At 51.0% G+C, this 17156-nt stretch overlaps 1 protein-coding gene across 1 annotated transcript in view; it reads right to left on the bottom strand.

Annotated features, from left to right (window-relative positions):
• Positions 1-17156, bottom strand: part of TG (thyroglobulin) — a 1030738-nt gene that overhangs the window by 875594 nt on the left and 137988 nt on the right. The window contains exon 15 of the mRNA XM_069622147.1: positions 16546-16657. Coding sequence (XP_069478248.1) covers positions 16546-16657 — 112 coding nt within the window. The remainder of the gene's footprint in view (positions 1-16545; positions 16658-17156) is intronic.

Genomic DNA, 17156 nt, shown 5'->3' with positions numbered 1-17156 from the left:
ATTCTAGATTAGGCTCCCCCGGCCAACGTAAAGGATGTGCAATCCTTTTTAGGCTTTGCAAACTTTTACAGACATTTTGTCAAGAATTTCTCGGAATTGGTTACCCCAATCACAAGACTTCTGCGTAAAGGTTGTCCTTTCACTTGGGACACCCAGGCTGAGCAGGGATTTCAACGGCTCAAGAAAGCCTTCACCGATGCACCGGTAATAAAGCACCCAGACTTGTCCCAACCCTTCGTAGTAGAAACGGATGCTTCTAGTTATGCTTCCGGAGCCGTTTTGTCCCAAAGAGACTCCCAGACAGGCCTTCTACACCCTGTGGCCTATTATTCAAGAAAGTTGCTTCCCGCTGAGGCAAATTACATTATTGCCGACCGAGAACTATTGGCCATAAAGGCAGCTTTTAGCGAATGGCGGCATTATCTGATGGGGGCACGCCACACTGTGACGGTAATTACCGACCATCGCAATCTACAGTTTATCAAAACTGCCAAGACTTTGAGCCCGCGCCAATTGCGTTGGACCCAATATTTCGCCGAGTTCGATTTTATTATTACCTACAGACCCGGATCTAGCAATTGGAAAGCTGATATTTTATCACGCTATCCGGAAACTATGTTAAAAGACGAAGAACCTGCACCTCGGCCAATAGTTCCTCTGACAAGAATAGTTGGCTTAACCACTAACCTATTTGAAAACATTCAAAAAGAGTTCTCCATGCAAGAACTTCACCAGTGGTGCAAGCAGGATCTGCAACATACTATTGTAGACGGGCTCCCCTATCATGCGCAATCTTTGTACCTACCCACAGCTCAGTTGCAAAAGGAAGCCATATCATGGTGTCATGATTCCTCGTTAGTGGGTCATCCCGGTAAGACTAAAACATTGGAGTTAGCAGCCAGACATTTCTTGTGGCCAAAGTGGCGGCACGATGTCCAGCAATATGTGCGAAATTGTCCGATATGTGCCGAGAATAAGGCCGATCATCAGAAACCAGCAGGTCTTCTTCGGCCTTTGCCAACTCCAATTACACCATGGCATACAGTTACCATGGACCTTATAGTAGAGCTCCCAGAGGTACAGGGTTACACATCCATATTAGTGGTTGTAGATACCTTCTCCAAAATGGCTCATTTTATCCCCTGCAAAGGGGTCCCGACGGCCAAAGAGATTGCGGAGTGCGTGGTTCGCCTCCATGGCATACCGTGTCGTATCATAACTGATAGAGGACCACAGTTCTGGCGCGAGTTTTGTAATATCATCGGTATGGAAGTCCGGTTATCTTCGGGTTATCACCCAGAAACGCACGGCCAGACCGAGCGCGTGAACCAGGGACTCGAACAATTCTTGCGTTGCTTGGCCGCTGGAAGAGAGACAACTTGGGTCCATCATACTTGGCTAGCTGAGTTGGCGTACAATAATGCCGTTCACTCATCCACTAAAAGATCCCCTTTCTTCTGTCTTGAAGACATCCACGGATATTACCACAATCCGTCCCAACAGCAGAAGCAGAGTTGCCTACGCTGGCAGGACAGGGGATCGGTATTGACCAGGTTTGGAAGGAGGTACAGGAAAATCTCTTAACGGCAAAAACATCTACAAAACCCATGCCGACAAACGTCGGCGTCCCAGTCCATTGTATCGTAAAAACGACCTGGTATGGTTGTCCACCCGTAATTTACGCCTAACCGGGCCTAGAAAATTACAACCCCGTTACTTAGGCCCATTCAGTGTTGAGAGGGTCATTAATCCAGTAGCGGTCCGCCTAACCTTGCCACCCCAGATGAAAATTCACCCCACCTTCCATACATCACTGTTGAAACCAGCTCCTCACGGGCCTGTTGCCCAGAAACCACCCCCAGTGCTCATACAAGAGGAACCAGAATACGAAGTCCGGGCCATCCTCAATTCTAAAAAAGGGAAAAATGGTCAAATATATTATCTAATAGACTGGGTGGGCTACGGACCGGAAGACCGCTCCTGGGAACCCTCTCACCATGTGCATGCCCCCAGATTATTGCGCACATTTCATAAGAATTAACCTGATAAGCCAGGTGGCTCTGCCCTCCGTGGGGGGGGAGTGCTGTCAGGGGCAGGACTGGGCGTGGGCCTCGAACTATTGGGGTTGTGGGGTTGGAATCAGCACCAAAAGCACTGTTTAAAAGATTGCAGCTGTATAGACGGCTGCTGTGCCCTTTCTGCAGACAGAAAACACTAACAGACTACAAGATCCGGCAAAAGGCACGCCAGGACTACATTACCCAGCAGGCTTTGCGGGCCCGCAAGCCAATGAGAAGCCGTGTCGGGCGTGGCAGGCCTACGCGCAAGTGCGAGTCCCGAGGCACGGGGCTTGTGCTCGAGACTCCAGAGAGACAGGGCGTGCGCCCAGGAGCTCCGAGAAAATCCCACGCGAGGGGCCCAGAGCCTCCGGAGCAGCGATCCGGCCCCTCTCTTTCAGAAGATAAGTACCGCTTGGCATTAGCATTCATTGGGAAAGAGGGGGAAAGCGCAGGGGGCGTTACCAACCCCTCCAGAGCCCCTGCACCTCCGGCATAAAGCTAAGTGGGCAGGGATCTTCGGGGAAGTACTTTTTGGGCATACCAAAACGTTATTGGTCAGCATTTCACAACGCGCTATTTCGCCTCACGGAACGTTAAGCCCGAAGGGCACATGAGACAAAAAGCGTGTTACGGCAAGAAAGATCGGTCTGACGTAAGACCGTGCTGAGCAGATAAACATCAATAGATGTTACCAGCCACGTGCGGCAGCGCACGTCAGGGGAATTTGGAACTCCAGTGCACGTTATGTGAGGAATGAGTGTGTCGGATGTGTTGTGAGGAATGCATGACCAACAAATCCACAGGCATACGCTAATACAATCTTTTGTTTCCTTTTAGTGTGAAAAGGACCCACCGACTTCAGGGACGTGGCACAGGACTCAACAGCTCTTGCTGGACTGGACTTACAGACTGTGAAAGCTAAGTGTGCAAGTGCATGTTGACTAATCTTGGGTGCAAATGTTTTTAGGGCTAAACCTGTGCTGAAACTCCATTGTGGCATTGTGCTCAATCTTGATGTTGGGGTTAACAGGTTCTTGTTGGATTCTTTACTCATGTGTACAGGGGAACACCTTTACATGTAGAGGTGTTGAAACATCGCCCCCTCAAAAGGGCGCCCAACAAGTATTGGCTAACAAAAGTGTGCAATCATCACCTTCCCCTTAGTCCCCAGCCCTATCCATTACCTCTTCCTATTCCTTAATCCGGTTACCCTAAAATCCCCTACCTATCCAACCGTCGAGACCCTAACCATCCTTCCCCGCTCTGGTCACGGAGGTCTGTGTAAGCTTAGACTTGCAGACACCAAGACCGCAGAGGGGGTGGTTGGTTCTGCATCACTCCTGCGCCTGGGACCTGAGCATTCCTGACAATGTGGCTATATCGGCAGATACATGTCTTCGTACAGTGGCATTGCTAGTATTAGAGGCAAAGCCAACAGGCATGTGTTCTTATGTGGGAATACTGGCACATATAACATTTATTTTTGACATTTCCATATGGAAATGGATAATGGTCAGTACCTGATCATTTCACCACTGTCCATTTTTTATAATGCAAGGTGTCTTAATTATTGACCCTTCTCTGTATTAAGTTCATCAAAAAGTCTTGGCTTAAAAGGTTTGGTCTAACTTGGCGACATCTGATAGTGATGAAAAAAAATCAAAGTTGCTTTAATCAGTACATAAGATCCATGTAGTCACGTCTCACCAGGTGCAGGGTTTAGCCAAGTGAAAGACCCCTTGAAAGATATTGTGAGGTATAAGTAACCCGGAAAGAGACTGCGCCAAATATTTGCAGAAATGTTTTTATTTTTCAAAAGAAATGCCCTTAAAAAAGAAGACACGTGTTTCGGTCCTCCAAGGACCTTTTTCAAATCAGGGCTAATAGTTTGTCTTAGAATCATGTGAATGCCCCTGTCACACAATGTGAAAAACAAGCTTCCATATATTGAATGGGTAAATCCCTGTTTACTTGGTACACATATGATTATATGCTGCCGTCGGTACTTGAAGTAGTAACCGGGTTAGATCCCGTACGTGCTGGGCTATTAACCCTCGTCCAACGAGTTGGGATTAACCCATTCAATATATGGAAGCTTGTTTTTCACATTGTGTGACAGGGGCATTCACATGATTCTAAGACAAACTATTAGCCCTGATTTGAAAAAGGTCCTTGGAGGACCGAAACACGTGTCATCTTTTTTAAGGGCATTTCTTTTGAATAATAAACAATTTTCTGTAAAGATTTGGTGCAGTCTCTTTCCGGGTTACTTATACCTTCTCTGTATTACATTGCAAATGTGTTGAGAAGGTGGGTGTCTGGTATATCCAATTTTCAGCCCCTTCAGAGGTCCCCATGTAGACATGGTTCTCCTCCAGTGTAGGGAGGTGCCTGCACTCCCCTTCACTACAGGAAAAAAAGTTGCATTAATCAGGGGACTCTTTCCAATGTTTACCTCCAAGAATTCAAGGCGCTTTTAATGGAGGGTTTCTACCTTTTTAAAAAAGGGTGGTATTTAGTGTTGGCAGTATTCCTTTAACACATTCCAATCCTGTAATGTGATGAGCGTTAAAAAAATATGGTATTTGCAAAAACCGCTTGTTATCATCATTGCCTATATGACTGTCAAGTGGCATTTAATAGGAATTGTTTTGTGTCTTCATTCATTTAACAATTGCGTTCCTCTACCATGAATTTGAATCAATATGCAGAGAAGGAAAATGAGCCAGCCTGTTTTAATTCCCACCTTGTTTTGTTTGCAACTAAAATGTGTTTCTGAATCTTCAGTGACTTGGCAGGCCAGAAATCTCACGTTCCACCACCGATCCTGGCTACAACTTAATGGCTGATGACATCCAAATCTTCTCTCTCTTCTCCTCCGTTACTGACAAACTATTCTCTCAAATCTCCAACACCATCCATTACTAGGCAGCTCTCTGCTTATAATCCCCAGTTGCCCTCTCGTATATCCTTTACCCCCCAATCTCTTAAACTCATCCTGCAGGCTTTACAATATGGAGGGCTTAACACCCTTAAACATAATCTGTTAAATAGCTTGGATTTGGCTTGAAACCCTTGCTGCCTCCGGCGCCAATATTATGACCCTAATTTTACATCGGCGTTATGAGCCAGACTCACCCATAGATCCAGTCCAGACCACCTTATCGGCCTGGAGGCAGATATTTGCTACAGGCACTGAGGAACACCCATATTACAAGTGGCTCCCCGCCTGGAGGCTCCCCGGGCTGGAACCCACGAATGATATAGCCCTGGCACGACACTGGCAGACCCTGGGATATCTAGCCCTAACCGATTTCTACCCGGATGGGGTGTTTATAACGCCACAGACTTGGAAGCTGGGCCACTCGGGTTCACCGCTGGAAATGCTGCAATACTATAGACTCCGGGCAGCGTTCCGTGACACCTGGCCTGAGTTCCCCAAAGAACCCCCCGACCATCCCGCAATTTCTTACATCGCCAACTCCGGTGGGGCCCGCGGGGTGGTCTCATCATTATACAAACTCCTTCTCACAACTGCCACACCACCGCCCTCTAGGGCGCGGGACGACTGGGCCTCTGAACTAGGGGTGGACCTTACAGACCAATTATGGGGTAAAATGTGCTCCCACACCAACAGGGTATCCCTGAACTTTCGATACCGTACAATACAGTATAAACTGCTGAACAGGCTATACTATACCCCGCGCAGACTCTCCAGGTTCGCCCACTCTGACATACGGCTCTGCCCCCGCTGTGGCGCGGAGGATGCAGGCCATCTCCACATGTTTTGGGACTGTCCTCGACTAGCCCCATTCTGGGATGAGATCCTGAAAACACTGTCTGAAATCTGCGATACGTTGATTGAGCCCGACCCGTTGGGTGTGTTGTTTGGCGCGTGGGGAGATGAAGGGGTCAGAGGGGAAGCTAAATTCATGAATGTATGCTGTATAATTGCAAAAAAATGTGTCCTTCAGAACTGGAAGTGTGCTGCTCCTCCTACCTTCCGGAAATGGCTGAATCTATTGACCTGGTCCCGAAACTGTGAGGAAGATTATATCAGCACCCTCCCGGCCCGATCCCGGCCTAAAAACATTTGGACTGCCTTCAACAGTTACCTTAACGGCCTTGATGCCCACCCTTCGATAGACAGCTCACCTTAATTGTTACTGATATGTACCACGTCACCTGGAACGCTGAAATGTTGCTCTTAACTTATGACTATTTCCCGCTGTTTATGAGCATCCCTGTACGCTGTAGATTTTCTTACATTGTTATTTCATATCTGACCTGATGTGTGTGTATGTCATCTGCCGCTGCCAGCAAAAATAAAAGTTTTCAAAAAAAATAGCTTGGATTTGGGTTGTTTGCCCGTAACGGAAAAGTTAGCGGCCGAAAAGACCGTAGCTAACTTGACCGTTACAGTCAAACAACCCAAAGTAAATGCCTCCCCAAGCATACCCTACATATACACTCCCCTCCTCCCCCTTACTTAACGTTTGGCGCCACACCTCTTTGCATGCCACAGACTCCCTGTGACACCGGTTCACTTCACTTACGTGCTTGGGAACCGGTGCTGCAGAGTCCTTTACTTTTTATTTTTTCTTACATTATTCCCCTATCTGCGGGACACCCCCGCAAACCCCGAATCAGAAAATGTCGAACATGGGGTGTGGAGGACACCCCCGCAACCTCTGCTCCTCATGTTCAGTATTTTCGGATACGTACGAATGGTACAGGCCTTTTTCAGTCTTTTGTATCAGTCGTACAAATGGATGCTCCACTGTCATGTCTGCCAGGCTTAACCTCTGCAATATCCGTAAAAGGTTCTGCCGGATTCATCAGTTACTCTACTTAAACTCGGAATTATATTCCTGTCCTCAGCATTTGGAACTACCCCCTTGTGACCTCCCCACTTTTCATTTCCTCCACTAACAAAGCTGCCATCACACTAGGCCCTTCCACTTTCCACGCCCATCTGAGCCCTTCAACCTCCACTCTGCTTGGCGTATCACACAAAATTGTTCCTAATATATATTGCTTCTTCTGTTTTTCAAATCCATCCTTGGACTGCTCTGCAAACCACCAGCTGTCTGACTCTGTCTCCTGATACTTCGGGTCTGATTTACAAAAATGTTTTAACACAGGAAAGTCCCATTCAAAACATGTGTGTAAATCAGGCCCTTAGTCTTGTCTTAGAAATCTTTGATCCAAAGGCCTGTGCAACCTCTCCGTTCCTTGCCCACCCTCCACTACCTCCTAATTCAGTCAATTCAACATCGATGCTCCATTCTAATCTCCCCTCTAATTATTTTTACTAAGTGCTTTGATGGTTTGCTTTCATGCTTACATTATTTCAAATGTGCGAAATTGACAAACAAGGTAAACATTGTGAAGATGCGTAGTTAGTGAGCTATCATCTCTGAAGGCAGGGAATTCCCCCCACTACAGCCACTGCAACTGTTTACAAATCAGTATAAACTGTCCGACACACAGAACATTTCCACGTAGATTGGCTAAAGTACCGATGGTGGGCAATTCTAATAGAGCTCCAAAACAAAACTAAGGGCCTCATTCCGAAGTTGGCGGTAAGGGGTAAACGGCGCTGGTGCCCCCATTCCCATTGAGCCCTATGGTGGCTCGAATGTGAATGCGGAGGTACCAGGTCCAGGTTCCTTGAATGAGGAATTACCGGGTCCTCCAAGGTTGGAATGGCCCGGTAATGCCTCATTCGAGGAACCCCGACCCGGTACGCGGTAAGGGGGTAGCCATGGTCCTAATAGCACCATGGCTGCCTCCAACCTCGTAATGACCCCCCAAGGCTTTAATGCCTGCCACAGTGTGCATCAAAAATGCTTCTGTGCAGAGAACCACACATGTATGTATCAAAAGAAAGCAGTGTAAGCTCAGGCTAAACAATGGGTTTAGTTGTGGGTATTAATTTGTCGTGTGGAAAACACTAATCTGAGGCCATGCAGAACATGTTTATGATACTAGGGAAAAAGACGCCCCTTGTGTGGCTAGCAAAACAATTCAGACATGATACTTTATTTGCCAGATGGAACAATGGCGGCCAAAAGCAGTGTGCAAGAAAATATTCCACGTAGAGTTTAACAGGCCGATTCATAGAATTAATGTGCGCTGAAAAAACGACGCACGCGTGGGAAAACGTGCGATTCGCAGAGAAATAGCGAAAATCGCAGTGCAAGTGCGATTATCGGACAGAAAACATCGCACATCAATTCATGGAAGTCTGTGCACGCGCAAAATGTGGGATGTGCGCTGAAAAAGTGCGCGGCGCACGCTGGCGCACGCTGGCTCACAGGTCATCGAACCCCGTGCGATAAGGCCACAGCGAATTTGGACATAGCGCGGCGCACATAACAAAAGTAGGCGTAACACGGGGCGTTACACGCAGAATGGGGAACAACTCGTGAAAATGTGGGCGTCACGGGGGAAGTACAGGAGGCAAGTGCGCAGAACGCCCACACGGTCGCCTACAACACGTATTCATGGAATCGAATAGGGAAAAACAGCGCACGGCCAAAGACGCGCACAGGCCTATACATGTCCGCCACACGAAAGCAGGCGGTAGCGTCCCTGCGCAGGAAAAAAATGTGCGCCAAAGTTCTACACGTGCGAGAAGGCCCACACGCGATCGGGCCTGGGGGGGCGTGTGCGTGTATCTCAGAGGTGAGCGAGACGTTTCACATGCGATCGGGCCTGGGGGAGCATGTGCGTGTATTCAAGAGGTGCGCGACAAGTTTCTCACACGCGATTGGCCTGTGCGCGTGTATTTCAGGGGAGCGCGAGAAGTTCCACACGCGATTGGCCTGGGCGCGTGTATTGGAGGGGTGCGCGAGAAGTTCCACACGCGATTGGCCTGGGCGCGTGTATTTCAGGGGTGCACGCGAAGTTCCAAACGCGATTGGCCTGGGCGTGTGTATTTCAGGGGTGCGCGAGAAGTTTCACACGCGATTGGCCTGGGCGCGTGTATTTCAGAGGTGCGCGAGAAGTTTCACACGCGATCAGGCCTGGGGGAGCATGTGCGTGTCTTGCAGAGGTTCGCGAGAAGTTCCACACGCGATTGGCCTGTGCGCGTGTATTTCAGGGGAGCGCGAGAAGTTCCACACGCGATTGGCCTGGGCGCGTGTATTTCAGGGGTGCGCGGGTGTTTTCACACGCGATCGTGCCTGGGGGAGCGGGGTACGTGTATTTCAGGGGCTTGCGGGTGTTTTTACACGCGATCGGGCTTGGGGAACGGGGTACGTGTATTTCAGGGGCTCGCAGGTGTTTTTACACGCGATCGGGCCTGGGGGAGCGGGGTACGTGTATTTCAGGGGCTCGCGGTGGTTTTACACGCGATCGGGCCTGGGGGAGCAGGGTACCACTCACCGTCTGCCTTGCGTGTAGAAGAACGCCTAGCCAACACCCACCCGCTGTGAAGTAATAGCGTGTGAACCCCAACGCCTGCAAAACACACGCACCGCACCGCACTAAAAGCAATGCCCGTGCGCGATACGTCACAGACACGCATACGCGCTAAGGGCCTTTGGTCCAATGGAATCGCGTATGCGTGCTGACGCGCTTACGCGCTAAGGGCCTTTCCTCGATTCCCACGCTAATGTGCAGAATTTTCACGTGCCAAATCACTCCGTATCAAGCACTCGCGTAAGCACATGGAAGACCACGCTCCTGCCCAAAAGGCCGAATTACTGCCCCCCAGAGCCCCGAGCAGCCTCCCACGAGCCATCTGCTGCTGCCTGCCTGCCGCCACCGTGCCCTGCCATTTGGAGCCTGCACATCAGCCATCTGCAGGGGTCCAGTTGCTGTGTCCACCCCTGCTGGAACAGAACATATCCGACTGGATACCATCGCTCCACAGCCCAGCCCCAGGACCCAGTTGCCCACCCACGCCTGCCTCAGGGGTGGCCATGTCGGGGGAAACACCATCCGAGACCACTGGCGACCCCTAGCCAGAGGGGCAGAGGGCCACCAGAGGGCCACCAGCTTCAGTCAGAAGGAAGTTGGTGTCCTGGTGGAGCTTGTCCTGGGGCACTATGATGCCCTCTTCGGATCACCACGCGCCGACAAGGAAGGACGGGACAGGATCTGGGACGACTTTGTGGTTGCCATCAATGCGGAGGGGGTGGCAACCCGCAACATCAAGCAAGTCAAGAAGCGCTGGGAGGACTTCAGGTCCAGGACCCTCATAAAGGCCCGGCGCCTCGTGGAGGGGGGCCGGGGCAGCATGAGTACCATCCAGCTGAGAGTCCTGGAACGCGTACGCCCAGCGCTCCATGCCCAGATCCTTGAGAGGCAGACCCGTCTGGAGTCGAGCGGTAAGTGGCCAAGCATTGCTGTGTCAGACAGGGCATGTTGCAGCGTGCTGATTGTCTGATACTTGCCTGTATGTGTGACATAGGCCATGTACGCGTGTGTGTGTGCAGGGACATCATGGTCATGCATGTGAGACCAGTAATGTGTGAAGCACACGGTTGGTGTATGTGTTTAAATGTAACATGGGGAGCCCTATGCGGAATGGACACATGAGAGCATGCCAGTCTCTGTTCCTGGACATGGGTGTGGGTGAGGGATGGGTGCTGATGCCATGTACATGTATGGTGTCCATTTCTGTGTTTCTGACCTGCGTGTCTGTGACTTGTGGATGCCATGGATGCATGACACATGTCTGTGATAATGTTCAGATTCACTGATGCAGCCTAGTTATCCTTGTATCCACTGTGTCTGGGGTGTACGAGTCCAGATGGATGAAAGTACGTTGAAGTGTGTGCATGTGATAGACATGACCCATGATGCATGTGAGTCCAAAAACAACATTGTATGCTTCAAGAGTCCCTTGGACATGTTTGCTTATGTCCATAGCATGCGCCATGCCTGTTACTGCATGTGTTTTGCCTGCACTGACCCATGTGTTGTGGAGGGACATGATGGAAGTGATCTTTGACAGTGCCACTCATCTGCTATTGCTTCCTGTCCAGGGGACCATTGTACAGTACCCTGATGCTTGTGTTCTATGTCTCCCACTACACAGCGCAAAGTGAAGAAGAGGGCGGAGACGGCGCTGTGGAGCTAAGCGGCGGGGATGCCCCCACGGCTGCAGCGGAAGGGGTGGGTGAGCCCCCACAGGGGCTTGCAACGGCGGAAGACAGTGTGGAGCCATCCAGGTTGGTGGTTTCCACAGAGGAGGAGGCGGCCGCTACTGAGCCGCACATGGGGCCTGGTGGGGGCATCCCTGCTGGTGCAAGTGGTGCAGTCCAGGGGCAAGGGCAGGAGGCAGCACAGGTCGCCGTGGAGGTGCCTGTGCATATCACTGTCCCCGACACTGTGACTGCACCACCATGCATCAGCAGGGATGCCCCATCCCAGGCCCGTCCGCAGGTAGGGGGGATGTCCATGTCATCTGACTCCCCTCCACCTGCGGACGAGGGGACCCCTGGCCGTATGGAGAAGGTCCTGATTGGTGTCGCGTTGCGCACGGCTGTCATTCGTGATGAGGTGCGTGCTTCCCGGGGGGAGCACGCACGTCATCACGAAGAGCACCGTGCCAACGTGGCCCAGCTGGGAGCGGTCCTGGTCGGGGGTCTCGTACATGTGTCGGGCACTCTGGCGACCCTCTCCTCCTCTGTGGAGGCTATGCGCCAGTCGTACTCCATGCCGTCTTCCGGCCCAGATGCCACCAGGACCCCCTGTGGACCTGCCCCGACCAATACAGCCACCTTGGTGGGGATCCCATCCCTGCCACAGTCGGGAGTCGGAGGTCCAGCAGGGGTGGACACACCAGCAACTGGACCCCAGCAGATGGAGGATGTGACGGCATCATCGGGCAGGGCACGTGCACGACGGCGTCGGTGGTTTCCATCAGCCAGGATGCCGTCGTGATGGCACAGGCAGTTGCGTCTGAGGCAGCGGCAGGCTCTTTGTGGGAGGCATCATGGCTCGGGGCCATCAACATCAGGGGTGCAGGCATCGGCCGGAGGGCAGGAGAACCCTGGAATGGGAGTGGCTTCCGTGTGGGAGCGGTTGGGCCAGCAGATAGGTGCGGAGCGGCAGCGGGCAGAGGAGGAACGGCTCACAATGGTCAGGACGGAGAACTCCATGCGGAGGGCGCTGAGGCGGGCTGAGTGCCTCGAGGGTCTTCACATGGAGTTGGAGCTGGACACTGCATTATCCCTGCGGGACCTCGGTGCCAGGGAACATGCCTGCCTCCAAGCCATTGAACAGGAGTTCGATGATGCCCTGGCCCATGACAACAACCAGTGAGCCGTCGGACTAGCCCGCTGCCCTTGTAAATAGTTATGTAGTTAGTGTTAGGTTTCCTTTGCTTTTTTATTTATTTTGGACCTTTTGGACAATGGGCCACATTTTTGTATATAGTTTTATTTTATTAGGTAGTATTTTTATGTAGTTTTCATTTCTTCAGTTGGGATCATGGACCCTGGTTTGTTTATCTGTATATAGTTGACTGTTGGATTTTTTTATTTTTTTTTGGATTTACCCATGGAGCAATGGTTTTCGGTTTTGTTTTTACCTTGGATTTACTTTCTTGAACTGTGACTTTGGACAACTTTCCTTTGGATTATGATTTGTCGTTTTTCATTATTTTACGGACATGCTGCTTTTGGTTTTTGATTCCCATTGTCATTTGTTTATTTTTAATTCCATTTATGCTGTTTTTAATACATTTTTTTCATCAAACTTCAATGTGTAGTATCATCTCATTGGTATCATGCATATCATGATATGGGTTTTGAGATTCACTGACACCCATTGGGTGTATGTGAGGGCCATGTGTTCATTTCCAAACTTGCTATTGGGGTTCTATCATGTCATTGCCATTTCTAAGTGGGTGGATGCAATACTCGAGTGGGTGTTTTGCATTTGGAAGCTGACCATAAGGGCCAGGGATCTAGATTGTGATGACATGTTGGCTGGGGGACATGTGTGGGGGCCTGCTGGCAGGTGCCCCGCAATGCTGGGGGGTGGGGGTGCAGGGGGACATGAGTGGGACATGAGTGGGGGCCTGCTGGCAGGTGCCCCGCAATGCTGGGGGGTGGGGGTGCAGGGGGACATGAGTGGGACATGAGTGGGGGCCTGCTGGCAGGTGCCCCGCAATGCTGGGGGGTGGGGGAGCAGGGGGACATGAGTGGGACATGAGTGGGGGCCTGCTGGCAGGTGCCCCGCAATGCTGGGGGTGGGGGTGCAAGGGGACATGAGTTGGTGATCAGTAGTGCAAGGAGACATGTGCCTTTGCTGGGGGGCATGCCCATCTTGGGTGGGCTGCCTGCGGGACATGACCAGGGATGCAGGGTAGTCCCCTGTGGTGTGGGCTGCCTGCAGGGGCCGTGGAGGGTGTACAGGGGACACCTGAGAGGACCCACACTGCCAAATTACATGTAGGAATCCCCGGCACCCCTGAAATACACGTACCCTGCTGAAATTGCGTGTGAAAATTCTCGCGCACCCCTGAAATACACGTGCCCTGCTGAAATCGCGTGTTAAAATTCTCGCGCACCCCTGAAATACACATACCCTGCTGAAATCGCGTGTGAAAATTCTCGCGCACCTCTGGAATACACGCACACGCTCCCCCAGGCCAGATCGCGTGTGGAACTTCTCGCGCACCTCGGAAATACACGCGCCCAGGCCAATCGCGTGTGGAACTTCTCGCGCACCTCTGAAATACACGCGCCCAGGCCAATCGCGTGTGGAACTTCTCGCGCACCTCTGAAATACACGCGCCCAGGCCAATCGCATGTGGAACTTCTCGCGCACCTCTGGACTGCACGCACACGCTCCCCCAGGCCAGATCGCGTGTGGAACTTCTCGCGCACCCCTCAGATACACGTGCCCAGGCAAATCGCGTGTGGAACTTCTCGTGCACCCCTGAAATACATGCGCACAGGCCAATCGCGTGTGGACCTTCTCGCGCACCTCTGAGATACACGCGCCCAGGCCAATCGCGTGTGGAACTTCTCGCGCACCCCTCAGATACACGTGCCCAGGCAAATCGCGTGTGGAACTTCTCGTGCACCCCTGAAATACATGCGCACAGGCCAATCGCGTGTGGACCTTCTCGCGCACCTCTGAAATACACGCGCCCAGGCCAATCACGTGTGGATCTTCTCGCGCACCCCTGAAATACACGCGCCCAGACCAATCGCGTGTGGAACTTCTCGCGCACCCCTGTAATACACGCACCCAGGCCAATCGCATGTGGAACTTCTCGCGCACCTCTGAAATACACGCGCCCAGGCCAATCGCGTGTGGAACTTCTCGCACACCCCTGAAATACACGCGCACAGGCCAATCGCGTGTGGAACTTCTCGCGCACCTCTGAAATACACGCGCCGAGGCCAATCGCGTGTGGAACTTCTCGCGCACCCCTGAAATACACGCGCACAGGCCAGGCCAATCGCGTGTGGAACTTCTCGCGCACCTCTGAAATACACGCACCCAGGCCAATCGCGTGTGGAACTTCTCGCGCACCCCTGAAATACACGCGCACAGGCCAATCGCGTGTGGAACTTCTCGCGCACCTCTGAAATACACGCGCCCAGGCCAGTCGCATGTGGAACTTCTCAGGCACCCCTGAAATACACGCACCCAGGCCAATCGCGTGTGGTACTTCTCACGCACCCCTGTAATACACGCACCCAGGCCATTCGCGTGTAGAACCTCTTGCGCACCCCTGAAATACACGCACCCAGGCCATTCGCGTGTAATACTTCTCGCGCACCCCTGAAATACACGCACACGCTCCCCCAGGCCAGATCGCGTGTGAAACTTCTCGCGCACGCGTGTTCCCGACACCCATAATACGCGTTCCCCGCTTTGCGTTTGCTGTTTGCCAGTCCGGTAAACTGGTGCAGGGTTGGGGCAGCCCTTTGCGATGGTTTTGCGATCTTGATGGCTTTTCCTTGCGCGAGGGCGTTCTTGGGGGCGTAACTGGCGCTGCTGCAGGGTCGCTGCGCCTCTCTGCGCCACGTCTGCTTTTGGAGGTTAGAATCCATGAATACGCTGTGCGCGGAAATTGATTTTATCGCACGCGGCTGGCGCAGACATTCGCACAGGCACGCTGTGCGCCAGCTGCGTGCGACACTTTTGAGAGGAATTACATGAATCGGCCTGTAAGTGTCACTAGAAAGAAGGAATTCAGGGGTGAACATCCCTGTCAGGAGACAATGAACGGATTCCTGCACCGTGGATTATGATAATCAGAATGAATGTGCCTCTGCTTACCATCAACATTACATTGCCCTGGGAGCATAGTAGTTCCATCACTTACTCCTACCCAGCCCTACAGAGAAGCAGAGGACCCAACACATGAACTCCCTAAAAATAGGTAACTACGCCCAACCAAAAAAGGAAACAATAGACACATTGACGTCTACCCTCTGCTTCAACGCACAACGTTCTATTGTCAATTTGGGATCAGTGGTAGCTTCAGAGCTGTGGGACCGGAAGGAGCTCTAGGAATATTAATGACTGATTTGAAGAGGAATTTTACTGGGCAGCTTTACCCTTTAATTGGCATGAATTACTGGATTGAAACAAGTGTGGATTAGAAAAAGATATCTGCTCTAGAGTTGAAAGTATTTCCACTCACTTGTTTAGTACGCCCAACTGGAAATGTAAATAATCACTGCCACCCGTCCATCGCTCTCCTGATCCCCTCCCTTCCCCACTTTCGCCTGGTGCTCTGATCCAGTTCTGCGTGTAGCGCATTATACAACCCCAAGTGAAAGGTAAACCCATTCCGCCCTATTACGAGGTTCGCTTGCGGGGCCCACTCAGAACGTCTGGTCAGACCAGACCTCCTTTGCGGGTCCCTCAAGGGGACCAGGGAGCTAATAACGGGCCGTTCTTAACGGGCCCTTTATTAGCTCCCTCCCCATTCCCCTTGAGCCCTATGGGGGCTCGAATGGGAATGGGGATGGGCTTTTTGAATGAGGAATTACCGGGTCCTCCAAGGTTGGAATGACCCGGTAATTCCTCATTCAAGGAACCTGGACCCGAGTTTGGAGGCAGTCATGGCGCTAATAGCACCATGGCTACCTCCAAACTCGTAATGAGGCCCAGTGTAAGGTGTCTTTAAAGTTCTGTCACTTTTTATAATGACATTGTAATTGACATGAGGCAGGCACTATACAATGAGCCTTTTAGCATCAGAAGGTTTCTAGATCTTTAATAACACTTTTTTAAGTGTATATATTTCCCATGTAAATAGAGAGTAGTAAGTTGTGTTGGGTCTTCTGGTTATGTTGCCCAGTAGTCCCTATGGATGCAGACACATGAAAAACTCTCCATTCTACTCTTAAGTAGCCTGGTGAACCTAGCTACTGGGCAGCTAGCATCATCCTATAGAATGAATAGCAAGTAACCATCCACAAGAGCAACCAAAAAAGCAATCTCTCCGAGTTCTGCTGCATGCATAGACACTGAAGAGAGACTGAACCTCACTTACATGCAGCGCTGCTGTTGTTACTTTCCCTGCGCTCTTGAATTGTGTTGCCTGTTATAAGGTACACACACAGCGAATTTGCAGTGGAGTTTTGCAGGACCGCATACTCTCCATTCTAGAATAAAAGAAGGCAGAAACAATTGAATACACTTTGCTGATCTAATGAAAACGGTTATCTCACCAGCCCCAAAAATGTATTCAAGAATGTAAGGAAAGTTTTAATGGTGTTGAACATTTTAAATCCCCGCTAGAGTCTATATAACAACACAATGTTGACAGTGTGTATGCAAAATGCGCCTTTTTCCATTTTGACACCACATGATAGAATCTAACTCCAGTGCTCAACAAGGCTAACACTAGTGAACATAAATCATTCCTATGTGTGGGCAAAAATGGAATCTGGCATGTTTCTGGTAGTCCTTTGTTCCTGGGATAGATTGGTACCAAATGGCCAATCGCTGATGATAGCGGTGCTGTTTAAGGGTAGATCTGGGCTGCAACAACATGAACATGGACACAAACCTTGTTGTTGACCCAAAATCAAGGTTGATGTGCCCTGAGGAAACAAGCAATCAATCCAAGTTTTCACAAAAATATTTAGACACATGTAGGAT

The sequence above is a fragment of the Ambystoma mexicanum genome, chromosome 5q (genome assembly GCF_040938575.1).
Source record: "Ambystoma mexicanum isolate Mex_15411 chromosome 5q, UKY_AmexF1_1, whole genome shotgun sequence".
NCBI lineage: Eukaryota > Metazoa > Chordata > Amphibia > Caudata > Ambystomatidae > Ambystoma > Ambystoma mexicanum.
The sequence above is the reverse complement of the archived record's forward strand: the minus strand, read 5'-3'. Positions and strand labels throughout refer to the sequence as shown.